A 27,192-nucleotide genomic window follows, 5' to 3' on the forward strand; every position below is an offset into this window, starting at 1 on the left:
TTAGCCACCGTGGAAAATGGGATCCTAGCTACTGCCTGCCTGCATTTTTGCTGATGGGTGTTGTGTGCATATCACAATAATTTGCAAATCTTCTGGAAGACTCTTTTGTCCCTGTGGGCCAGATGTCACAGCTAAGACTCAGTAGGACTACTTGTGAGCGAATTAAGATGTTTGCATCTTTATGGCAAAAAAAGACTTGAGATATTAATTAGAAATAAATAAATCTATGTATATTTAACTTGGGATAAAGCCTTATTGAGCACAGTGAGAGTGTTACTTCTGGGTAATGGGTAGGATTGCTATGTTAACTACCGGTACTACACTATTACAGCAGCTGGAAACACTTTGAACTTTGTGGGGAAAGCTCTGCCAATGTTTGTACTGAAACTTATTTAGTGCAGTTATCTCAAAGATTATATTTTAATGTTTTTTTCCACAATAAAAAAACCCAGGGGGTCACTGGAATGTATAGTAACTTCTGGTTTTGAGCTGGGCAAACACTGCTGTAAACAACAGCAAAAATGAAACAAAACCCTAAAGCCCTGGGAGGTTCGTTTATTACACACAAGCCATTTCGACATGAGAAAGGAACCAAATATGACAGTGTGTGAAACATAATGCTTCACTTTTGTTCCAGATTGTGTTCCCATGATGCATATTAAAATCAGGTGGTGGTGGTGTTGTCTTTTTTAAAAAGTTCTTCACTTGAACTATATAAAGTATACACAGAATCATTTGGAAACACAAATATAAGATTGGTATAGGCAGTGACATTCAGCACAAAAACCATAAATGGGTATATAAATAAATGTGTCAGACCATTTGTCCATGTAGCCCAATTTTGTCTACTGAGTAGACTCTACCCTGACTATCAGTGGCTCCCCAGGATTTCAGACAGAGGTCTTTCGCATCCCTACCTTGAGATGCAGGGGATTGAAACCTGGGGCCTTCTGTACACAAACAAAGCTCTCGATATGATATGATATGATATGATTGATATGATATGATACTTGAGTCTACCCATCCCAATACATTTCTGCTGTTAGCTCACACCTTGAGGATGCTTGTAAGTCGCTGGGTGACTTGTGGTAGCCCCGAACCGATGCCGGTTTGTCAACAGCTTTGTTAACTGCCCACAGAAGTGCTTAGAACTATAGCAAGCTGTCTCTCTACTTGGTTTGGGGGTCACCCTGGTTCTAGTGCAGGGCAAGTAACCCCTACCTCCCTCGTTCTCTTAGATTTAGGCAGGTGACTAGGGCAGCTCAAAAGGGCCCATGCGCAACATGCATGTGTGCAATGGTAGAGGCCTGGCTGGAAATCTTAAAGCCTGCTGCTGGTACATGGGAGACAGATTGAAGAAAAAGAAATACAAATTGGCCCCATCCTATATTTTGACCAATCACACCTAGGAGTTAGGTGGAGTCAGCTTCTGTTTTGACTTGAAATGTTCATTTTGGGCTTCTCTGAATTACGTAAAGGCAAGAAGCGGGTGGGGGGAGCCAACCTGCAATGGCACTGTGACGTTTGCCCGTTCTTTTGGAAATAGGTAGAGCAATAGATGGCGCTGTGGTTAAACCACTGAGCCTAGGGCTTGCTGATCAGAAGGTCGGCGGTTCGAATCCCTGTGACGGGGTGAGCTCCCGTTGCTTGGTCCCAGCTCCTGCCAACCTAGCAGTTCGAAAGCACGTCAAAATGCAAGTAGATAAATAGGAACCGCTACAGCGGGAAGGTAAACGGCGTTTCCATGTGCTGCTCTGGTTTGCCAGAAGCGGCTTTGTCATGCTGGCCACATGACCTGGAAGCTATACGCCGGCTCCCTCGGCCAATAATGCGAGATGAGCGCGCAACCCCAAAGTCGGTCACGACTGGACCTAATGGTCAGGGGTCCCTTTACCTTTTTTTTAGAGCAATAGAAAAGCCCAGAGGCAGAGCCTACCTGCTTTTAAAAGGCTTAGAAATAAACGATAAATTACAAGAACTCAGGCCAATAGAAGATGATTTCAAAAAAATCTTCACAAGGTTTTATTGATTTGATGCGGAGTTTAAATGGGAATCAATCCCAATGTTGAAGGCAAATAAGGATAAATTCCAATAAACATCAGGACAAGGCCCTGTTTCGACTATTCTTCATCAGCAAAGATTCACAGGTCAAAGTGTACCAAGTATGTTTGCCTTCTGGCTTAGCCAGAGGTTTTAGACAGTTGGGGAAGACAGTTGGAAATAGAGAGACAGTTAGTTCAGTTGGTTTCTTGTGGGTGGGAGGCATAGGAGTCAGTGGGTTAGAGACAGAGGGGAGAGAGAGAGAGAGAGAGTGAATCAGATTACAGTGTTTCAAAGTATTTAAAACTTGTTTGCATTCAAAATAAACTGGAATCATTGTTAATACGTACTGTACGTTACAACCTGACTGAGTCTGAATATATTACCGGGGAAACCAGGTTGGTGGCAGTGGAAGAGAATAGACACAGGGTCAATAGTCCGTGGAATGACCGGGGGCTCTGTGTGAATGCCACAGGCGTCCACCTGAGAGGTGCCTGAACTGCGCTTTAGTGTGCTGCGGCTGAAAGAAGGACTGGCTCAAGCTATAAGGGTCCATCAGGCTGTGAAACAGATGGGACTTCCATCACCGAAGAGGGCCTCTCCACCAGCTTTGCTGGAAGGCCAGCGCTTTTGACTACTCTTAAAAAAAAAGAAAATGTCCATTGTTGCTGTTCACTACAGGATCCCTGAAACTAATAATTAGTGCCTCGGCTTGCTTTTCTCCTTCTCCTTCCCTGTCTCTTTTCCTTTTGTGTGGTGCATCTTAGGTTGTAAGCCTGAGGGCAGGCTCTGTCTTGTCACTGATATTTGTGAGCTGCTTTGGGAGCCTTTTTTTAGCTGAAGGAATGGATGAAAAACATTAACAAAAATTATTCATATACAATAAATTTAATATAATGTAATAATAATAATAATAATAATAATAATAATAATAATAATAATAGTTTGTTTTTACTTAGGACAGTAAAATAGTTGTGGTGGCAAATCCCATGGTTTGACTGTGTGCTGGGAAGTGCTTTCTTATCCCTCACCATTGGACAACCCTCAAGTACTGTGAGTGAAGGGGGCAAGGGGGCTCCTCCCCATCCACATTCTCCACCTCATACACTTGTGGCTGTTATTTGTCCGCAAATAACAATACTGTAAGCATTTTTACTACTTTGCATCAGTGTTCTGCTCTTTCTCAGCCTAACCTACCTCACAGTGTTGATTTGAGAATAAACTCAGATAATCCCCCCATGGTTGCCGTTTGAGCTTCTTAGAAGAAAAGCCAAATGTAAATGTGGTAAACAGAAGAGTCCTCAATGGAAGCTACTCATTACTTAGAATTATAGCCTTAGCTGCACAGTGGTACTTTGGTTTTTGAATTTAATCCATTCCGGGAGACCGTTCGACTCCCGAAATGGTTAAAAAACCAAGGCGGAGCTTCCAATTGGCCGCAGGAGCTTCCTGCACTCAAGCGGAAGCCACGTTGGACATTCAGCTTCAAAAAAACGTTTGCAAATTGGAACACTCACTTCCAGGTTTGCAGTGTTCGGGAGAGAATTTGTTTGGGAACCAAGCTGTTCGAGAACCAAGGTATCACTGTACTAGATTCAGACTGAGTCTCCCATCTACACCATATATTTAAAAGCAGTGTCATACCACTTTAAACAGCCGTGGCTTCCCTCAAAGTTGTAAAGGGTAGTTATGAAGCTCCTGTTGCCCTCACAGGGTAAGATTTTCCAGATTTTCCTTGTAGTTTTGAAAGGAATAAAGGTTGTTGAACATCTCTCAGTAGCCTTGACAAACTACAGTTCCCAGGATTCCTTGAAGGGGGAGCCATGACTCCTCAAATTGGTATGATACTGCTTTAAATGTATAGTGCAGATGGGGCCTCAGTTAAGGAAGCAATTTTGCCATGTGCTTAGCTGACATTTTAGGGGTTCCTAATATAATAAAGGTAAACAATGTGCAAATAAAAAATGCAGAAGGGCTGGCCGCTTAGGTTTTGTTGTCCATGGTTTAACCAGTTTCTTTCTATTCTACTGTGGAAAATGTTGTTGCCAGCCATCTTCAAAAGGATTTAAATGAAATTCATAAGAATTAGATTATCATGGTTTAATCACATTATGAGGGAGATTAGCAACATTTCGCTGGGTCTTTGTGCCACTGGAGCCACCCCAGGGTACTGGGCTAAATCTTCAAGCAGTATTAAGATCTTTCTTGTAGTGTGCAAAGTAAAACAGAGGTTTCAGGCATTTTTTCTCTTTCTTGGGATTAGAACACAGGACCTACACTTAATCCCTCCTTTGTAGAACTCTTGAAACTAACAGTAATCAGATTTGGATATGACCTTCACAATCATTCCTCAGTGTTGCATTATTATATACGAACGTAAGAAAGCCTCTTTAGGATGAGATCAAAGACCCATCTAGCCCAACATCCCTCAGGGTGATCTGAGTCCCCAGTACAAAATGAAAGCAGTATCATACCACTCTAAAAAGTCATGGCTTCCCCCGAAGCATCCTGAGAACTGCATTTTGCTAAGGGTGCTGACAGTTGTTAGCATGCCCTTCAGAGAGTTACAATTCCCAGAATTCCCTGGGAAAGGGGGTTGATGGTTACACATCCATTGGTGACTCAGAAACACATCCATCTCAGAAACACATCCATTGGTGACTCCCACTCCTGCTCTGAATCAGAGGGCTCAGAGGGAAGCATGATAGTAAGGGGAGAGGGTTTGGCAAGGTCTGAGGGGAGGGGCTGGGTGGATAGATGGGTGGCTATCAGAGAGTTCAGCTTCTCCTAACTACACATTTTCACAACTTGCCCCCACTGCCCTCTTCTCCCTCTTTAGTACATCTCTTTCTCTCCCTCTCCTCCTCTGTCTCTACATGGTTATTTCCATTAGTAGTACATAAAGAAGCAAAAAAAGTCAAATCAGAAACATCATCAACAACAACAAAAATAATTTTGAGCTTACTGGTATCTATTGTTGCAAAAAAAAAAAAACAGAGGGAGAGTTAGGGCTCATCCACACTTCCACTAGTCCCCAGAAAACCCAATTGATGTTTATTACAATTCAGCGGTAAACAGCAGGTAATTCAGCAGGCAATTCAGCAGTAAAGCAGGGGGCGGGGAGGCAGGGCAAATGGAAAACATCATGTACCCGTGCCTAGAAAGCACTGAACAAGCAGAAGTGTGGATGAGCCCTGAGAGAGAGGGTTTTGCAGAAATTTATAGGCAATAAATTTATTAAGGTGCCATCATACATGTCAAGTGTGCAAGGACTACGTGCATTAATTAGTTTTGCTGATTGGTCACTGTAACTATTTTGCTTTCAGGTAAGCATCACCATCAAAGCTTTTGTGTGTGTGTGCTTTTCATTATCCTGTGAACCCTGGTCTCTCATCCATGCATGTATACTGCATATGCTTGCCAATCCAGGATTACACATGATGCATCTGATGAAGTGGACTATGGTCCACAAAAGCTTATGACATAATGAATTCATTAATCTTTAAAGTGCTACAAAAGTCTTTGTTGGTTTATTAACAACAATGCTTATACACAACCAAATTTATCAAACTTATTCAGAATAAAGGAAAAGAAGCATTTCACTCTATTGTTCAAATCCAGTTTAAAACCTTTCCAGTCTCCTTTGAAATTATTAACACTCTACACTCCTTATCATAACCACATAACTCCTGTGAGTTTATGAAGTAGAGCTGGACCCCACACTTCAATATACCATTCTCTTAGCCTTGGAATTTCCAGGATTTAGCATGCACACTCCCGGCACAATGTTTTTGAGTGATGTGTTGCAAAGGGGCAACATCCTCTGCTGTGAGCCACAGAAGACAAGGCACATCAGTCTTCTAGCTGGGCAGCACTACATGCTGAAAAATCAGAGGTAACTTGTGTTTAGGTATGTGTTTCAGATCCAGTTGTATCATTTGCAGTCCAGTTGCTTGGTAATTGAAAGCTGGAACTGATAAAAGCTGCAGAAGTTAGAATAGCAGAATCATAGAATTGTTGAGTTAGAAAGGATCCCAAAGGTCATCTATTCCAACCCTGTGCAATGTAGGAGTCTCAACTTGATCATGTAACAATGCCCATCATCATCCCTTTCCAGTGACAAGGAGTAGGCCCAATATTCCAGCCACTACACCACAATGACGTTTTGTGTTTCTGGGCCTGAGAGCCATCTCTGTGTTCTCCCTTGTTCTGAAATGGTTTTCTAGGGGGTGGGACAGGACCTTTTTGATTGTGGTACCTACATTTTGGAATAGCCTACCTAGGGTAACTTTCCTTGTTAGCTCTTCAGCATTTTAGCAAACAGATGTAACCCTTTTTGTTTTAATAAGTGGTTTTCATATAACAGGGGTGTCAAACTCAAATTCATCGGGGGCCGCATCAGCAGTTTGGTCACCCTCAAAGGGCCGGTTGTATCTGTAGGACTATGTGTCCACTCTTTATTATCATAAATTATTGTTACTGCATTCAATTATTACTGTTTTTTTGTAATAATGTAAGTAATAACTAGCTCTGAAAGCAGAAACATAGTCAGAATAATGGCAAGTAGATATTTAAATGTACAATTATTGTACAATTTATTGAAAAATGATTTTTGGTAACTTCACTGGGTGGTGGAGGCTCGCTAGGGTTTCATGCAGGACCTTTGCAGAGCTACTAGTACCTGGAGATGCTGGGGTCCTTCTGCATGCAGGACAGATGTTCTGCCAGTGAGCCACCACCCTTCACCAAAAGGACTGGCTGAGGTTGACTCACTGGAGCTGCTCTCCTGGTTCCAGGGTTTAAGGGCCAGAAGTATGAAGCAGCATCCTATGTTTCTGAGGAGAGGGAGAGGGAGGGGAGGGAGGAAGGAAGGAAGGAAGGAAGGAAGAAAAGAGGGAGTGGGAGGGAGAGAGGAAGGAAGGAAAGAGGGGAGAGAAAGAAGAGTAGGAAATAAGGAAGGGAATAAAGAAGGAAAGAAAAAGAAAGAGGGAGAGAAAACGGAAAGGGAGAAAGAAGGAAGGAAGTAGAGGGAAAGAAAGAATAAGAATGAGGGAGAGGAAGAAAGATGGGAAGGACAGAAGGAAGGAAGTAAGGAAGAAAGAAAGAAAGAAAAGAGGGAGCAGGAGGGAGAGAGGAAGGAAAGAGGTGAGAGAAAGAAGAGTAGGAAAGAAGGAATAAAGAAGGAAGGAAAAAGAAAGAGGGAGAGAAGACAGAGATAAAGAAGGAAGGAAGGAGAGGGAAAGAAAGAATAAGAACGAGAGAGAGGAAAAAAGAAAGGGAAGGGGGGGGTCGCCGCCTTGATTCAGCACCAGAAAAGAGCACGAAGGGACCCAGGGGCAAAAAGCATTTCCCGTGCAGCGTGAGGCAGCGGGTGTCCGTTTTAGGAGAAGTGTGTAAAGCCTCAGAGTTGCACGTTCGTGAGACTGAGCCGCTGCTGAGCTCACGTTCATGAGGCTGAGCCGCGGCAGGAGGAGGAGGAGGTGAGGCAAGAGGAGGAGGAGGAGGAGGCAGCTACCCTGGTCGGTGCCCGGCAGCGCCGTGCGGAGAGTCCCGAGCCTCTGGGACGCAGCAGTGCTCTGTAGCACTTTGAATCCTCCTCCTCCTCCACACGGCGCTGCTGGGTGCTTTGTCTGTGCTTCAGCAGCAGCAGCAGCAGCAGCCGTTTCCAGGCGCCGAGCCATGGCAGGAGGAGGAGGATTCAAAGTGCTACAGAGCACTGCTGCGTCGCAGAGGCTCGGGACTCTCCGTGCGGCGCTGCTGGGCGCTGACCCGGCAAGCTGCCTCCTCCTTCTCCTGCTGCTGTGGCTCGGGGCGCTCCACGCAGCGCTGCTCCGGCCGCCTTTCTATCCCCCCCGGCCCCAGCTGTTTGTCGGCGCTTTGTCGGCACGGCGCTTCAGCAGCAAGGTCCCGCTGCTGGGTCCCACTGGCTGGGGCGCTCGGCAGGCCACATGACGAGGTCTGGCGGGCCGGATTTGGCCCCCGGGCCTTGTGTTTGACACCCGTGTCATATAATCTGCATTTCTTTTAGTAGGGCTACTTCCTGCTCTTTGTGGTTTAATGTGTAGGGTTTTGTCTCTGAACTGTTCTCTGGCTTTATTTAAAATTGTATTTTTTGTACTGTATTTAAATTGCTCCAACATTTGAAGTTTATAGCAGAAATGCAATTCAGGGATTAGCTTTCTGGTAACAACAACAACAACAATAACAACATGGTAATTCTTTTAAAAAAATTGTTATGGATTTTTAACCAAACATTGTACTCCAGAGAGTTTTACTCTTCCTTCAGTCATTTCCTGTTGGATGCTTTTTGGGGGTGCTTGTTTGGCAAGGCAGGTGCTTGTTTGCAAACTCTTAAGATGGATTTCCCCCCCCCCCTTCCTCTAGGGTCAACCAGGACCAATTGGGAACCAAGGACTGATGGGTGTTCCAGGGTTTACTGGGCCAGAAGGCTTGAGGGGGCCAAAGGGAGAGAGAGGGAGCACAGGTGCCCCAGGTACAGCTGGACTGAAGGGAGATAAGGTAAGTTTATCCGTTCCTCTCAGCTTTCTGAATGCTTAAAGACAGCCCTGTTTTTACTTACTTACTGCTGGAATGGTGAAGTGCTGTTCACACCCTGTAGAAGTATGGGGTACACATAGAGCAATATCAAAATCACTGAAGTTCACAGTTACCCAGCGCAAAATACAAATTTGGCTATTTCATATGGCTTCATTATGAATCGGGCACCATAATCCCAAAAAAGTTCTTTTTGGCTTAGATTAAAACTTGAGCCATGAACACCTGTTCCTGTCATCACCACCATTTAGTGCTATATATGCTGCAGTGGTTTAGTGGCAAATGTAATTACGGTACTAAAGATCCAGGTGTCCTGGGGAAATCACAGTTCCCAGAGTCCACAACACTTGGGACAATGTCACTGCAGCATATTGGAAATCAGTGAGAGGGAGATTTTTCAGAAAGGCCTCCAGGAGGCAAGATAACTTTTCTACTGCTGCTTCTAGAAGGATCATGTGGTGAAAGGGTACTGAAGCTCGTGGGTTTTAGGAGGTAGGCATTATCTTTGGACTCCCAGTGATGTTACTGGGAGTGTTCCAGATCCAAATTTTGAAACTGGTCTCAGAATATGTTTATTAGACCTGTGTAGGTTTGTATATACAGATGAAACTCAGAAAATTATAATATCGTCGAAAAGTGCATTTATTTCAGTAATGCAACTTTTTATTTTTATTTTTTAATTTTAATTTTTACAATTTTTCTTTTGGAAATTCCACAGTAATAAAACAAATAGTTACAATAATACAAAAATAAACAAAAATAAACATCGCTATTACATTTCATTAATTACATTCCATTTATAATTGACCCACCTAACGACAAATAATTACAATTACAACAAATAAAGGCTTGACATATCTTGCTTTGCATGTCATGCATCTATCTCATATATTGCTTTTACCTTTTAAGTTGCATTACTGAAATAAATGCACTTTTTGACAATATTCTAATTTTCCGAGTTTCACCTGTATGTGGTGGAGCCAGCTAGCTAATTCTAGTTTTGTCTCCATCCTCCTTACTGCTGAATTTGACAAAGGCAGCAAAGGGGGACATTGACAGGTAGTGCTACTCCCTAGGCTGGTTGTAAGTTAGCTGGCTGAGGGCAGAGTATAGTTGGTGGGGCCACGGTCCATTTGCCTTGAATACTAGCCTCTACTGTTAAAAAAGAAAAAGAAAAGAGCAGAGGATATTCAGAGATCAATCTGCAAAGCGACCCCCCCCCCCCAGGTGATGGAAAAGAAAGTTCTCAGGGGGATAGACCTCTTTCGAGAAATTTTGGCTCAGTTCTAGCCAAGTAACTGTTCCCCAGCCTCCCATTTGCTTATGGAAATACTTTTAAAATATGGCCAAGAGAGCAATTTGGCAAACAGCTCTGTGGAGTAATATCATTTAATCAGAAAGAATGGAGGGCAAGGCACAGAAGCAAAGAAGAGGCAAAGCTCACAAACTAGTGGTTGAAGGAGAATTTAATTGGCTGCTCACTGTGTTTGGACAAAGTGTGCTGGTTCTAATCCTTTGTATACCAAAACTCTGAAATGGCACCTTTTGATTCAGGAGAATCTGCCCAAAGAAAGACGTTTTGTTGAAATGCGTTAGGCAGAGTACTTGTATTGTACCAATAAATTCTCCTTCAGCTATCAGTCTGAGGGTTTCTATTTTTGAATTCCTTCTTTCTCTACAGCAGGGCTAGGAAACCTTTTGCAGTCCGTCGGCTTCATAAGGAACCTCTCAGGAGCACATCACAGTGGGTCTTGCCCGACCATATCGAGGTGGCTGGGGACCCTGGTGCAGTTTCCCAAATAGACCCCTCCCCCCAAACAGAGGATGCACCAGAAAATACCTTTTGAGATGTCTTAAATTGAATGTAATCATTAAGCTTTCATTGACTACAAAAAAATATTCAGAGCATTTCAGATCTCTTGACCAAACGCAAACAATTTAGCCAGCCTTAATAAACAACAACACCAATGAAAATACTCGGAACATATGCAGTTTCGTATTTTAAACTCACAACTCATTGTTTTTACTCAATTCCTAACTTAAGAAAGAATATTGACAAGCTGAAAAGTGTGCAGAGGAGGGCAACCAAGATGATCAGGGTTCTAGTTTAAAACAGCTCTTTCTTTTCTTTTCTTTTCTTTTCTTTTTGCAAAAGGAGGTGGGTCCTAAAATATACATTTCAGGTGTTTAAGAAAAGGGTAAATAGTTAAATAAATCAGTGTGGTCACCTGTGACTAGCCCATCTTTATTTGAAACTACCATAATTTGCTAACAGAACTCAGATCTATGGATCAGATGAAACACCAACTGCCTCTTTTTAATCCTTTCAGGGCCCAATGGGAGTCCCTGGATTTCCAGGAATATCCGGAGTTCCTGTAAGTCTCTCTGTGTTTTAAAAAAAATTAAGTATAAAGTTTTGAAATAATGCTGCTGTTTGTATTGTTTTGCTTTTCCCATGCCCCCAGAAAATGCATAATCATTTATCTGAGTTAAAAAGCAGGCTGCATCTCATCATAGTTCCCGTAAACTGTGTATAGGCAAGTCACTGTTGTATAATTCAGGTAAGTAATATAATAAGCATACAAGATTAATAAATGCAATCATTACTGTTAAACATCAATAAACCATAAGCCGAACGAATCTGCCCCCCACTTCCACCTTTCTTAGATTTCACATGGAGAAACTGGCTAGTACCAATTTACTTTTTTTGTTAATGCCGGGAACAAGGACAGCTCCCAGTGCTTGAAAAAATGTGGTACGGTTTCCAGTGCAGTCCCATTCCAATCTGTGTGAGGACTGGATGTGATTGCTATAGAACACTTATGGGACTGGTCTTTAAGGGAACTGGAAAGCCTTTGCACAGTGGGAGTCCTTGCGGGAGGGGAAGGGCCACCAAAGGTCGTGTAGGAAATGTTGACCGCCAGGTAAGTTTCTGTCTTTCCGTGTTGATGCAGCTGGGCCGATGAAATCTCTTGGCAGCAGCCGCTGCAGCCGCCTGTGTTTATGAACTGTTAACCACAGATGTACAGGAGAAGCGGCCCTCTAAAAATCCCCCACCCTGCAGCATGTGTTTAGTTTTTCCCATGGAACAAGGTTCAGGAGTTTGGAAAGCGAGATGCAAGGTTTATACCATTTCAGCTGAATATACAAGGCTTGCTAAATGGAAACATCACAGTAAAACTGTGCATGGAATGGCTTCTATCAGTTCTGTTTAAAAGTGTTTGGGGACAGGGAAGGAACCTCAGGCTGTTTTAAAGGCAATATCTGGAACTCACCAGAGGGCCCCCCCCCCTCTAGCTCTCATAATATACAGAGCTGCTTATCAAATTGGGCTAGCGTTCATCCTTGAGTGAATCTACCCCCCCACCCATTTTCCAATGTTTATTCAGTTCCTGTGGAAAAGTTTAGAAGGCAGGCCATTCCCAGGCACTGTGTTAGAAAAAGGTGTCACTGTGTCATCCGTAGCACTCTCCATTGTAATCTCTTTAATCTGAATTGATAGAGCTGGAACATTTGGTATAGTGGTTTGTATCCAATGTAGTGCTGAGGGCACCACACTTGCTTTCGCCCTACTGCTTTGATGTTAGTCTTAAACTTTTATACTTGTAAGTTTTTTTATATGTATAATTGTGAGTCACATTATGTAGTAAGTATACATTTAACAACAACAGCAAGAGGGAAGAGACCATGCCATTTCAGGGAGGGAATCCACTTTTGAACACAACAATGCATTACATTTTGTTTATCATTTATCAACTGCATTAGTCTGTGATTTTCTTCACCTGAAATCTGGCATTGTGTAGTCCATTCTACCATCTCATTCTGCTGCTCTGCAGCTATTTAGTGCCCAAATGAGGAGATTTAATGCAAAGCATGAATTGACCTATAGCAATGACAGGTACTATTTGAGCTCATCATCTGTGTAAGCTCCATCTCAAATCAAGAAAGCTACTCCAGGATGTTTATAATATGGTAGAAGCTGGAGATAACGTAGCCCACAAACAGTCTGTAGTACTATCTAGTTATCTACTTGTGGGCAGGAGCTGCTGGCCTTTATTTGCAACCACATGCAATTCTCATTTCCACTGAATGAGCTTGTCCCTAGAGATATCTGCAGCCTTCTGGCTATAAATCTAAATACATAAAGATATGTATAAATAATTGCACATGTTTGCTTTGAATAGTCACAGCTCAATGTTTATATTTTATTACTGGATGGTGTGTTGACACAAGATACTTTACTCCTAAACCGCATACAAGAGATTATAATAGCAGGCTCCCCTGCTTTTAAAGGGAGTAGCTTTTAAACAGAGAGGAAGCTGGGCAAGGGATGAACCAAGAACTGCAAAACAGGAGTTTCTACCAGTGTGGGCTAATTTTCCCAATAATCCTTTAGCGGGACCTTTGCCAACTCCTAATTTCATTTTATTTTATTGTTGTTGCTGCCAGCACAGTTTGAACTGCTGCAGTTTATACATTAAATGCATTAGCCAGACAATAACTTCTGGAGAGTGTGGAACAAAGAAAATATCTTTTAAAACCCACACAGCTACTTGGGGGGCATTTCACACACAGCCCCGCCATACACCTCTGCAATGATTGAGACTGGGGGAAAGCTCCTCCCAGTTTGAAAAGCAGCCCACCCACAAATCAGCACCGTATAGTTGGAACTGGCTTATTTGTATGCAGGTTGTATCTCAAATAGCACCATGTTAAAGTCACCTAGTGGTGTGCTAGTTCTGCCAGCGGAACCTTGTTCTGCAAGATCTAAGCAGGTTGCCAGTAACTTTGCATTGTTTTATTTATTTATATAATAAAATTTATATGCTGCTTGATTGTCCGGGGCAGGGGCGGACTTCTGAAAGTGGTTTACAAAGAAACAATGAAATTATCAATAAAAACAGTTAAAATCAGCTTAAATAGTTCAAACATTTAGAACATTCAAAGATAAACTAGAAACAGATTAGAACATGTCAATGTTCAACATATCCGGGGACACTTACCTGAACAGAAATGTTCTTTGCAGGTTCTGAAAAGAGTTCAGTGAAGGTGCCTGGCTGGAGTTTCACAGTGAAATATCTATTTCTTACAGAAGCATTGGAATCTTTTGTTGTGCAATAATAAAACTCACCTTCACACTGGCGGAGAACATTGGCTATATGCTCTATTAGATCCTCTCCTCTGACAGTGGGCTCCCTTGGGTTTACCTGGCAGTAGTAGACAGCAACAGCACTCTAGGTACATTTGTGAGAGTTGGAGTCCGACAACATCTTCAGGACCACAGGCTCCCCACCACTGCTTTACAAAATCAGCCTATCCCTGGCGTGACCAACATTGTGCCCACTAGTGGTTCTTGGACTCCCAACTCCCATCAGCCCTGGCCAGCCCCAGGGCTGATGGGAGTTGTAGTCCAACAACATCCAGAGGTCTGGTTACCTCTGGGAAGTGGTATACTTTGTTTATCAATGATGTCTGTCAGACAAGTGGTAATGCTTTGCAAAAAGCCTTGAATAAGCCCTGCCTCTCAGCTTTAGAGTTTGATATGGTGGTTTTGGTTCATACAATACTGTACTGACAGAGTAACCCAGATTTAGTAGAACCCTTCAGAATTACGTGCCCTTTACGGTGAGGATGCAGAGGTGCTCATTCTCTTTAAGCTGCAGCTGCTGCCATCTAGCGTCACAATTCTCTTCAGAGCAAGAATAGCCCTTAGGAAAGAGCACAGAGATAAGCCCATCAGTCCTTCTTTTCCATGTTCAAATGTTGTCTTAGGGTGCCCACAGACTGGCAGAATTTTGCAGGAGGGATTAAAGGAGCATGCAGAGATATTTAGGTGCATACAATTAAAAGTGGATTAAAATGCTCTGTCAACCTAGTGCAACAAATCCACTTTTAAAAAGGAGTGGTGGTACAGGTGACTTGCAGCTTGCACACATTTACTTGCACAACCACAGCTTTACATGCTTGGTGACCGGCTAGTGGACACAGAACAAATTAAACACACACAGAGTGGGAGGAGCTTTTCAAGCTCTTCACCTTGCTTACCAAGTTCTGGGAAGGTCCCGTAAGGGCTTTAGAGGCCTCTGCAAAATCTCCTGGGGCCATCTGAGACCTGCCAAAGGCCTCCAGAGCCCAAGAAAGACCTTCCCAGAGCCCAATAAGTCAGGAAGAGAGTTTGAAAAGCTCTTTCCACACTGGGATTTCCTGCCACAGAAAGAGCTTTTATGTTCCTCACCTTGCATGAGGCATGCCTACTTTGAAAAGGTATGGATGGTCATGTGAGGGAAGCTCCGGGGGTTGTTCTGACTGTACATGATTTTGGCTTTACATGCTTACCCATGCCCAATCTAATCTCAAGTGAAGTTTAATAATTTCACAAAATGTACATTTTCTATAAAAAATGAAACAGGTGATTGGATATCCTCACATATTCTACCTTGCACCTTAAAGCGGACACCTGGGGAGGAGACTTTTCAGTTTTCAGTGGCACTGGAACTGTGAGTCAAAAGCAACCTGCCTCTGAATGTGGAGGCTTCATATCATAATTAGAAACTTAAGTTAGTGCAGAATTCAGCAGCCATGTTGTTCACTGGGGCCAGATGGTTCACTTGGAGCATATTACACCAATCCTGATCTAACTGCACTGGCTGCTGATTAGTTTCCAGGACCAATTCAAAGTGCTGGTTTTGACCTATAAAGCCTTAAGCGGCTCAGGACCGCAATACCTCAAGGACCACCTCTCCCCATATAAATTGACCCAGACTCTGCAATCATCATCTGAGGCCCTTCTTCATGTGCCTCCTCCCTGTGAGGTTGGGAGGGTGGCTTCTGGTCCATGGGGAACTACTAAAAACGTTCCCCTGTGTGTTCTCCATGATCGGCTTGAGACATGCAGAATGAGGCAGCCCTTAAAGCACCCAGAGGTTGGGGAGTTCTGATGATGTATAAAAAAAGAATTACCCATCCTGAGAGCTTTTGTGGTCCTTTCCCTGTAGACTGCAGATCTGCAAGCGTGTTCCTTTGCTCTCTGCAGTGCACTTGCAATTGCAAATGCATGATCAAGAACACTGTAAGTGTATCAGCACTGGGTTCTGAGTTAGGGCACGTAGGTCATTTTTGTTCAGCTATGCTTTTGTAACCATTTAATTTTTGTCTCTGTAAAACTCCTCAGCTGGCTAAATAAAATCTTTGTTTTCATTAGTTTTGATAAACTGATTCCTCTTAAACTGTTTACATTATTGTACAATTTTAAAGAAGTCCAAAGATGTTTGCAAAATGCTAATCTTAATGCACTATTTACCTTTCTCTCTTTGCACAGGGACATCCTGGTCAGCCAGGACACAGAGGCTTGCCCGGCCTGGATGGCTGTAATGCACTATTGGGAGTCCTGGGGTTCCAGGACCAGATGGATTTTCCTGGTGTGCAAGGTCCCCCGGTAATTCGTTGTACTGCCTTATTATTAGGGTAGGGCTTGCCATACGTCTAAAATTTCCCAGACATAGCCGGGATTCAGCCTTCGGAAACAGCAACCCTGGCGGAAATCGCTTTAATGCACCCAGGTGGAAATCCAGACATATGGCAGCCCATGTCAGAAGTGTAGATTTTGGCATATTCCTTTTCACTCTTTGAAATATGGAAACCCTAGGTTTGGAGAGCTGGAAGGCATTCTGTCCAAAACTATGGAAAGCCACTGTCATTTGGAATAGGGCAGTCGTGGGTTACAGGGAACAGTGGTGTGGTATAAGGTAGTTTTGCAGTTAAGTCATGGGTGGGGGACCTTTTTGAGCCTTTTTGAGCCACATGTCCCTGCTGGCAACCTTTCTGAAGGCCACATATCACTGTGGGTGAAGTCAGATGCAAATGTGGGGAAAGTGATGGATATAACGACTACCTTCCTAGCATGGAGTGCATCCCATCCCATGTATAGTCAGAGGTTTCTAGACACACACACACCACACACACACACACACACACACACACACACACGCCCCTTGCCTCATCTCTCCAGCTCTTCCAGGCAAACAAGAGGCGCTGTCCCAATCCAAGAACATATTCAGACCTGGCAAAAGCACATCAAGGAGGTTGTGGGCCTTGGGAGAGTTCTGGGAGGTACAAGTGTGAACAATTTGCTCCTGCTTATATCCATTTGCTCTTTGGCACTGGTTTCATGAAAAAAGTTCATATTTTCATTGTCCAGTTTTGTTGTTGTTTTTTAAGAGAAACAACTTTGCTTGGACTGGCTGGATTTTTTGTTTTTATGTGTCTATATAGGGTAGCCCTGGACCAAAGGGGCCAAAAGGCGAGCCTTCTTTTTCCCAGGGAGTTTTTAAAGGAATGAAGGTAAGACATGTTCAAACAAGGGATAAATGGAAGCATGCATAATACTTTCACCAGCCTTCTCAAATCTGGCACCCTCAAGAAATTTTGCACTATGACTGTGCTGAGTGGGGCTGATGGGAGCTGAAGTTCAAAGCATCCAAAAGGCACCAGGGACTCAGCTATACAGCTGCAAATACAATGTTTTAAGTGTGTTGTAAAGTGTATTATACAAATGTGACACGAGATGGCGATGGTGAGCCATGACAAATTTAATATATTTTTCAAAACTTTTTTTTTAAAGCATTTTCACAGTGTTTTTTAATATGTGTCTAGATTCCACCCAGGTTGGGGAAAGCTGGTCTAAGACATTTCATTTTGTTGCTTGTGTTTTGGGTTAGGGGGCATTTTCTGCAAGTGACTACAATCAACTGTTTACAATTTTTGTACTTGTTTGTATCACACATGCATACAGGGCAGAAATGAATAGAAACGTAGATTTTATTTTTGACATTTAAAAATACTTTTGCCTCTATTTGAGGCTTAATCGTGGATTTTTATTTCTGAATGCTTGTCTGAGCCAGTAATGTAGATGTTTCACTAAGTAATGTTCCATCTTAGCATGTACTGTAGGTAATAGTTAACTAGTTGTTGTGGTAATGACAGTAGTAATAGTAGTAGTATCATCATCTGCATTAAAGCATTTGTCTGAATATTTAATTTTGGCTTCATCAAAGGCTATTGTTGTTGTTTAGGGAGAAAGAGGTCGTTCCGGATTGGATGGTGCAGTTGTAAGTTTGTTTTCCATACACTCTCGTTTCTGATAAAAGCTTTGAATCTTGTCAAGCAGCTCATTAAGAGAACCAAAATGCATCTTTGTTTTATTTATGTTTGCTGTCCTGGGATTGTGCTGTTTAATTGAAATGCTGAATAGGGATATCATCATCCCAAAGACCGTGAGCATTTCTGGATGGTGTGAGATCAATTCTCATACTATGTCTGCTTTTATAGCTGCACACCAGGTTCTAGTTGCTCATACCACACGTGGAGTGCTGACTGTGTTAAGGCTGATGGCATGTGCTGAACTCTGCTTGCACTTATTTTTAGTGCACTGTTGTGATCCTTAGTTTTCTTCCTGGGACCACCCATGAAAGTTCATGCTAGAGATTCAAGCTCACCAAATTCTGCTCACGCCATTGATCTGCATATAACTGCTGCACTGTATGACAACGGCAGGTGGATCTGGTATACACAATAGACTAGTACACACAGAACAATTTCAGCTTAATGAACCATGGTTCTTAATTGAGGACAAGTGTCATGCCCATGTGCTCCCTCCTTTCCTCACACATTGGTTTTGATGCTCCAGTTGTGGTTTTGTGTTCCATCCCATTACAGAATCATACCCTGGTTTCGTATCCTAGTTCGTAAACTGAGATTAAGCCACAGTTTCTCAGTTCCCAGTTCCCATTATCCACAGTAGAAGCAGCCCAAGAGATGCATGAGGGAAGGGAGGAGTAACAGCAAACTGCATTGGCTCTATTTCTGTTCTCAACATTTTAAAGATGAGATCACTATTTCTGAACCAGCAGAGCAGCTACCATAACAAATAAGTAGGAATAACTGTTCCCTAAAATGGGAAGGATTATTCTCCATTAATTTGCCTGCATATGATTTTTTGTGCACAAGGGAATAATACACGCATATATGGCCCGTTATTCTCTACCCAAAAAGCTTATGATATTGCAAGTTATATTCCCTAATGTTTCTTTTTCCAGGGCCCTAAAGGTTTCCCTGGCCCTGTTGGTCCTATTGGTCCATCTGGGCTACCTGGCTTTCTGGTAAGTCACTCTTTCTGTTTGCCCTCCTTGCCATTAATTATAATGTTTCCTGCTATAGTCATTTTGCTATATTCAAATTATTTTGTCAGTTGTGCAGAGATATATTTTTGCTACTAATATTGGTAGCTTAAATTGTTAGGTTTAGTTTTTATAGCAGTCCATAATTTTAAAATAGTTTCTTTGAGAAAACACACAAGTGCAGTTGGTGAATGATCGACTGTGGAAATGAAGCCCCTCTCTCCTTTCCCCCAGAGATAATGCAGCAATTCATCATTGAGGTTTAGATCCTAAGTGCACTTAACTGGAGCTTAGTTGCATTGCTGCTCTTTGAACCTGTGAATGGTTTAATATTTTCTATGGAGCAGAGTAACCAAAGTGATGCCCTCCCGATGTTGTTGGACTCAGCTGTGCTTCAGTGGTTCTGCTCCTATCTCCAGGGCTACTTTGGTGCCATGGAAGTTGCCCTGTGGTCATCCCGCAGGGCTCCGTCTCTTCCTCTAGGCTAAGATCTGTATGACATCACTGGGAGCTGTCATGAGGAGACTTGGAATGAAGTGTCATCAATATGCAGATTACACCCATCTCTGGTCCACCTGAATTGGGAAAGGTGGTTGAGGCATTAGACTGCTGCACAGAGGTGGGGAGGGGCTGAATTATGGGCCCAAAAAACTGAAGCTGAATCCTGAAAAGACAGGTATTAATGTGTCTCAGGTCCTCACTTTGTAGAGGTGAGGAAAAATAAGAAAATTCCTTCAGTAGCACCTTAAAGACCAACTAAGTTTATATTTTGGTATGAGCTGTCGTGTGCATGCACACTTCTTCAGATACACTAGAAACAGAAGTGTCAGACCCTATATATATACAGAGGGTGGTGGGTGGGAATGGGAGATGGGCTGATGGGAGTGGTAAACCTGTAGATGGGTGTTAATGGCTGCTGATGGCTGCAATTAGTCCTGGGCTGAGGTGCTAAAGAAAGCTTGATCATGCATAATGAGGTGAGGAAACAGCCTATTCTGGACAGGGTTGCACTCCCATGGATGCAGCAGTTCTGGAGTTTACGGTTGCTCCTGGATTGAACACTGTCACTGAGGTCTAGGAATACCTTTTTCCAGCTATGGCTGGTTCACCAGTAAGGCTTTATTGGGGAGGAGATGCTTTGGGCTTAGACACACACAACATTATTTAAAAGTTAGGGGAACATCTAGTGGCATGGGTGAGTGGGGAGGAAAGAGGCTGTTTCACTCCCACCAGAATTAGGAGAGAGATGTGTCATCTGATCTCACCCGTTTATCTTCTGTGCTTACATTTGCAGTATACAGTAAACAACTGTTAATTTTTGGATAATAAGACAGACACCCATCCTTCATTTCTTTTTGTGCCTGTCTTTGCTTCTTCTTTTTCTGTTTTCATGCCCATGTCTTTAAAAAAATTGACATCCCAGCCAAGTGTAAATTCCTATATGTAATTTTTTGTTTTGTTTTCTGGTGTGTGTTTTTTACATTTAGGGGCCACCAGGTCCACCTGGCCCCCCAGGCCCTGTGGTAAGTATGTTTGATTATTTCCTTGATTCTTGGATTTTAGACATTTCCATTCATTAGATAAGAACCGTAACATTGTTGTTTTTCCTTGCATCTTTTAAGCAACATCAAAACTTTTGGATGAAATATGGTCGTCCAGCTTCAGGCATGCTTGGAGGAGCCTATTACATATACTTATCTGGATCTGTTTCAACCTGGCTTCAGGCCTGGGCATGGTTCTGAAACTGCCTTGTTCATCCTGGTTGATGGCATTTGCTGGGAGAGAGATGCAGGAAGTTCAACCTTGCTTGTTCTCCTTAATCTCTCAGGGACTTTTGACGCTGTTGACATTGAGTCTCTGGAGCTACTGTGCTTCAGTAGTTCTGCTCCTTCATCCAGGGCTGTTTCCAGAAAGTAGTCATAAGAAACTACTATTCGATGCCATGAGAACTTTTCTGTGGTGTCCTGTAGGTTCCATCTTCTCCCCATGCTATTTAAGATATATATAAAGCCACTGGGAGATGTTATCTTGAGTGTCATCAATATGTGGATGACACTCATCTGTAACTCTCTGTTCCATCTAAATCAGGAGAAGCTGTGGAGGTGCTAGGCAGGTTTTTGGAGGCAGTGGACCTGGGTGTGGGCCAAGAAATTGAAACTGAACCCTGAAAAGGCAGAGGTGTTTCATGTTCTAAGTTCTCAAGTCCAAGAGGTGTGACGATGACTTGTACCATGGAAGGAGCAGGTTCATAGCTTGGAGGTGCTCCTGGATCCAGCATTGTCACTGGAGACCGTGGCCTCATTGGCTAGAAGTGTATATTTCTAGTTCTGGCTGGCTTGCCAGCTTTGCTCCTTATGGCCAGAAATGACTTTGCTACTGTACTCTATGCTCTGGTAGCTTTTAGATTGGATAATGGCAATGCTGCTCTTGAAGATGACTCAGAAACTTCAGCTGGTCCAATATGCAGCAGCCAGATTACTGCCTGGGGTTGCCTTTGGGACTCCTATAACCCCTGTTTTGAAACAGCTATACTAGGCCCTCATCAAGTGTTAAGACCAGCAGAGGGGCCCCTCTTTGTTGTTCTACAGCCCCCAGAAGCTCAAGGGGTGGCAGCCCAGGACAAGGCATTCTCCATGGCAGCCCGAGCTGTGGAATTCCCTCTCCACAGAGGTGCATCTGACACCTTCACTGTACAGCTTTCAGTGAATACTTTACCTTTGACACCTGAGACATGTGTTTTCAGGACCCAATCAATTCTTGTTTCTGCAATTTCTTTTAAATGGTTTTAGTTCTGAATTTTAAATCATTATAATAACCCATCCTGCAACCTGCTGGTGAAGGGCAGGTAATAAATGTAATAACAAGAACACTGTGCATTTGTTATTTTAGGATATTCTTGATTTGTGGTTTTTTTGCTCATTTGTCTACAAATCTGAAACAGGTTTATTTTTCATAATACATTGCTTATTTGGTTTTGGTTTTCAACAGGGTAACAGTGGCCTAGTTTTCCAAGGAGAAAAAGGAGCAAAGGCAAGTTTAATTTATTTTGGCTTTGCCATGTGATGATATTTGGAAATGCACCTAGGCATCCTGCTAATGGTTATCCCAGCCATTTAATCCCCAGTCAGGAACCTCATTTGATTCATCAAACGAACACGAATGTGTCAACAGCCCTAACCATTACCAGTGGTTGGTCTTGAAGCCCAGAGAACTACTGTAAGTCAGATCAAATACTACTGGATTCAGGAGCAGAGAAAGGGTGGGTGTGGTGGGTGCAGTCCGCCCCTGGTGTCACCACCGAGAGAGGTGACAAAATGCCGGGTGGCACTCACCACATGCCTGCAGCATGCCTGAGCCACATGTCTCTCCTGGGAGAGATGCAGTGGCTTGGGCACGCGCAGATTCCGCACTGCACAAACGGTCCGCTCGCTGCTCCCCCCCCAGCTGTAGGGGGTCTGAGTGGGAGGAGGCAGGCAGACTCCAGAGGCCCCGTGGTGTGCCCTGCCCCTATGGGTGGCTCACGCCACCCCAAGCACCCGAGCGGCTTCCTCCGCCACTGACTGGAATAGAGCCTGGAACTGGCCCAGGGAGACCTGGATTCAAATCACTGCTCATAGGAACGTAGAGGGTTGCCTTACACTGTGGGCTCATCGACACTTTTGCTTGTGCCCTGCATAGAAAACTCAGGTCTGAACTGTTTTCTGCTTGACCCGCACTTTCTAGGCATGGGTCCGAACAGTCTGCCCTTTAGCAACAGACCTTCCAAGGAAAACACAAATTGCCATTTACTCCAATTGAGTGCTAAAGGGCCGCTTTCCTCAGGGGGAAAGCAACAGGACCAGAGGAAATATGGATAAGCCCTGAGCCAGAGTAGTGATCCATTCAACTCAGGCCCCACTATACATTTAAAACAATTTACCTCAGTGTCTCTTCCAAAACTCTTAATTCAAGCTTCATTTGACTGAAATTTGGTTTGTATAGCAGCTGTTCTGGTGAGACTGACCCCGTTGCTATCCCCGTTGAATATGATGAATAGAAAGCCAGATCCAAAGTTGTACTCCACTGTAATCCTCTTTGCTTGATGAAGCAACCTTAAGAATACAGGGAAGGGCCGCTGCTGAGTGGCAGAGCAGCTGCTTTTAATGAAGAAGGTCTTCATTTCAGTCCCCGGGCATCACAAGGTCAGGGTTGGGGAAGGGCCCCCTGCCTGATACCCTGGGCAGCTGCTGCCAGTCAGTGTAGAAATATTGAGCTAGAGGGATCAATGACCTGACTCATTATAAGGCAACTTCCTATGTTTGGTCAGCTGGGTTGAGCCAAGGGTTCAGTCTAGTCCAGCACCCTCTTCCTACAGTGGTCAACCAAATGCCTGTTGAGTGCAGAAGCTTTCCTTTGCCATCTTTCCCAGCAACTTGCAATTCAGGCTGCCACCCTCTACCCACGGGGCTCTTTACCAAACCAAATTTCAGGTGGACTTTTCTCACCAAGAATAACTACCAGGGTTCATAACCAAGTTCCCCTACCACTCAGCATGTCTTTTGTTAGGGAAAATTCTGGGTGTGAGGCTGCTCAGCCACCCAGCTCGTCAGGCAAGAGCCCGCGGTCCACTGCGGAATAAAGGATGGAGTCCAGCCACCAACCGGAGCAAAATAGCAAGGTTTATTGCGCAACACGTTCAAGCCAAGACTGAACACTGAGAACAGGGTTACAAGAACTTTTAAAGCTTCCCACCAAATCCCATAATGCATTTCAGAAGTGTCATTCCTACATCATAGTTACATAGCTAAACGTCACAAAAGGGGAGGTACATACAATATTAACATACTGGTAAACAAGATTAACATAAGGGTAATGGTTCAGGGCAAAAGTAAAATGTGTGATAAGTACCGGGAGGAACTTCTTGAGTATTCACAGGAAAAGAAAAATAAGGTCCTGGTTTTGCATTGTTTGCCACCTGGGTGGGTCTGGTGATGGCCAACAAAGTGCCTCTGGGCACTTCCTGGAGTCCCTTTTCAAGAGCAAAATAGCGTTGGAATGGAGGAAACTGGAGTTGATTTTTAAAACTAAGTAACTTCCCTGAGCTGCCAAGTCGAAAGGATACCTTTATGCACAATATTTATAACATTTAACAACTTTAAAGATGATGGTTTCCATAACACTTTTGACAACTGATGTGTGACTCCAGCTTTTCTTTTGGCTTTAAAGCCCCTTGAATGTGTTTTACCCATGCAAGGCATACATTCTAATTTGCCTAACCTCATGCATAATCTTTTCTCCCAATAGGGAGATGTTGGGCTTCCAGGACCCGCTGGCCCTCCACCTTCTACTGGGATCCAGGAATTCATGGGATTCCCCAAAGGACAGCAAGGAGCTAAGGTTTGCCTTTACCTTTGGAATCTCCCATGTTTAGTGTGAAACTGGGAGAACCCACTGAATAAATCTTTTGGTAGATTGGTTCTCTGGCTTGGCCAGATTATGTTGATTTGTGGCAGAAGTCAGACCAAGCCAAGCCTGAAGGTTTTGTTATAGGAATTCTAAGGTCTCAAATATAGAATAAATGTTCATAAATGTACAAGGCAAACACACACATATAAACATAGTGTCTGAAATAGTAAGGAGTGCAACCCTGAAGCCATTGCTCCCAAATGGACCTCCAATATTTCTCTGCAAGGAGAAAGGAAATGGGAAAAGCTTTCCAATTGTCTTACACCTCCCTTCAATAAAAAAATTCCTTCAGTAGCACCTTCAAGACCAACTAAGTTTTTATTTTGGTATGATCTGGCAAGTATCTGTTAAGCTGAGCAAACTATCAATATGTGTAAGAGATTCAGGAACTAAAGTATTTACCATCTCAAAGGAATGGCCAGGCTACCCAGAAAATGCAACCAAGTAAGGCTTTATCAGGTATCCTGTCAGACAGGAAAGAAGCAACACTGAAATTTCTGCTGGAGACCGCCTCCTTCTTTGATGTATGTATGATGTTGGGGGGGGGGCTAGTCTTGGGCTACTGGGTGGACAATTTCAAAAGTATAGGGCAGGGGTTCCCAACAAAATTTTCTCGAGGACCCCTCATCGAGCTGCTATTGTGACAAGGACCCCCATTAATTCCTAATCCTAAAATTAAAAAGTGAGAGCCAAATTAAGAGTCTTTTTATATTTTATATTTATACGTTTTTTACAGTTACAACAGAGTACTCCATCCAGGTTTCAAGCATTGCAGTGGGTTGGACTAGATGACCCTTGGGTACCGTCCAACTCTACAATTCTAAGATTTAATAAAAGGTCCTTACAACATAATGCTATTTAGTCCCATATTATGCAATTATAAATAAATGAGTCCCCCCACCCACCCTGAGAATAATGCACTCAGGTAAACTGGTTTGTGCAGATCTTTTTGGGAAAGATACTTTGGTCATAATAACAGGCTACATCCAACTAAATCCTACTTAGGGCAGATCCTTTTAAATTAATGTTTGGATTTTTAATTCATTTCAGTGAGTCTACTCTGAGTAGGACTAGCATCCAAGGCAACTGTGTTTGTGTGTTGTTGTTTTGTGTGTGAGGGAGGGAGAGATATGTAAAGTTACATAGTAGGAGGAGGGCAAATGAAGGCTGACAGCAAATGTAAAGAGGTGATCTTCAACAGGGTCCCATCCAACTCTACAATACTGGTATAATTATAGGGCAGTGATCTACCCAGTTGGAAGTGATTGCCCAGAGTTGTTGAGCCTTTTGGGGGGAGGATTGGCCAGTTTTTGAACATTTTTTTAAGGGTGGAGTGCCAGCAGCTGACCTATTTATTGCAGGAATCAGCAAGAGTTTTTAAGCTTCTCTTAGGGGGAAAGAGCACAAAGTTGTTGGGTGGTAGGAAATGGGACAAAGCACAGGGGCAGATCGAAATCAGGAGCAAACAGGGGGGTCACTTTTTTTAACCCTGTAGGTTCCAGGGTTTGGGTCCTGAGTTGAGGGAGCTGTTGCTTCTCTACTTCCCTCCCCCCTCCTGGAGGCGTATGTGTTTGTGTATCTGAGGATTCAGGAGGTGAAAGTGCCCGTGCTGCTGGCCGGATTAAAAGCAAGCAGGAATCATCCTGAGAGCGTCTAGGAAGGGACAGGAGGCAAGGGGGAGGGGGGAGAACAGCTCACATGCTTTGTAACATCTCGGATGGAGGAGAGAGAGAGAGGCAGGGAAAGGAAGCTTCACAACTACACCCCGGCGAAGCTTCTCTTGCTTGTGTCCTCTGTCCTCAATCTCGTTGAGATTAATTATAAATAAATGAGTCCCCCCACCCTGAGAGTTGCCATTTTGGGATCAAGAGGGAACAGAAGCATGTAAAAGTAAAAGAAAGTAGCTTTGGGAGGAGAAACCTTTGAAATCTTTTTTTAAAAAAGGTTTGTGTTTGTTTTCTTTAAAGAAAGCCGGACGGGGGGGGGGGGGCAACAGAAGCAGCTCTATTCAGAGAGAAAAGGCAGGAAAGAAGTTGGAGCTTGTTGCACTTGCACTGAAGGTTACCGAACAAAAGATCCTCTTCCCCGACTCCCTCACCTCTCGCTCGCTTTTGCATAGCTGAGTGCCTGGGAGGCATGTCTCATCCCCCCCCTTTCCTCGTGGTGCTTTTTTGTCCCTCTTCTCTCCCACCCACTCCCCGCTAGACACTTTTTTCTTCTTGCAAAGTTGAAGAGTTTTTGCAAACACCGATCGGATCGGATAGTCTCCGTGCAAACGGACACACACACACACACCACCCGGTTCTCCACGAGGGGTCTTCAGACGCCCCATACGCTTTTGCAAAAGAAAAAGGAGAACTCCAAAGTTTTGCCGAGCAAAAAGAAAGGGGGGGAGGGCATATGCACCCCGAGCAACTTCCCAGAATTACTGTACTTTTCCTGGTCGGTTTCATTTTCTTCCTTGTTGCGTCTCCCACCCGTCCCTTTCAAGCTCCTGGCTCCGCTCCTGGAGGTGTTTCAATCCACGCCTTGGCGAGAAGGGAGCGTTTAGGCCCAAGCGGCTGAGGACTCCCCGCGCCCCCAGTGGCAGCTTCGGGCACTGCAGGGCTCTTTCCGAGCTCTGTTCAGCTCTCGGCTCTTCCCTGGAGTCCCGGACGGCTGCAGCTCAGCCCGGACTCCCAACCAGGCGCCCTCCCTAGAGCCGGCCCTGCATCTTGCGGACCCCTTTGGCATAGCTCGCGGACCCCTGGGGGTCCGCGGACCACCTGTTGGGAACCACTGGTATAGGGGCTTGCACACCATTGTTCGGGGTCTCTCCAACCTCCTTGCAAGGAGGGGAGGGAACTCTGTTGCAACAGAAAATTTAAGATCTGCCTTGTGCACATATTAATCAGAATGCAAATTCAGAAGAGATTGTCTATTTACCTTTTCCCACCTCTTCATTCTTTATTGAACTGATGCACTGAGAAATCCTTGA

General features: G+C 43.8%; 1 protein-coding gene across 3 annotated transcripts in view; it reads left to right on the forward strand.

The window, feature by feature from the left end:
- Positions 1 to 27,192, forward strand: part of COL4A6 (collagen type IV alpha 6 chain) — a 182,160-nt gene that overhangs the window by 101,708 nt on the left and 53,260 nt on the right. For all 3 annotated transcript variants that reach the window (XM_060270309.1, XM_060270310.1, XM_060270311.1), the window contains 9 exons: positions 8,425 to 8,559; positions 10,926 to 10,970; positions 15,914 to 16,030; positions 16,867 to 16,935; positions 17,667 to 17,702; positions 18,690 to 18,752; positions 20,258 to 20,293; positions 21,759 to 21,804; positions 24,058 to 24,146. In XM_060270309.1, coding sequence (XP_060126292.1) covers positions 8,425 to 8,559; positions 10,926 to 10,970; positions 15,914 to 16,030; positions 16,867 to 16,935; positions 17,667 to 17,702; positions 18,690 to 18,752; positions 20,258 to 20,293; positions 21,759 to 21,804; positions 24,058 to 24,146 — 636 coding nt within the window. The remainder of the gene's footprint in view (positions 1 to 8,424; positions 8,560 to 10,925; positions 10,971 to 15,913; positions 16,031 to 16,866; positions 16,936 to 17,666; positions 17,703 to 18,689; positions 18,753 to 20,257; positions 20,294 to 21,758; positions 21,805 to 24,057; positions 24,147 to 27,192) is intronic.

This window comes from Zootoca vivipara, chromosome Z (genome assembly GCF_963506605.1).
Source record: "Zootoca vivipara chromosome Z, rZooViv1.1, whole genome shotgun sequence".
Taxonomy (NCBI): Eukaryota; Metazoa; Chordata; class Lepidosauria; order Squamata; family Lacertidae; genus Zootoca; species Zootoca vivipara.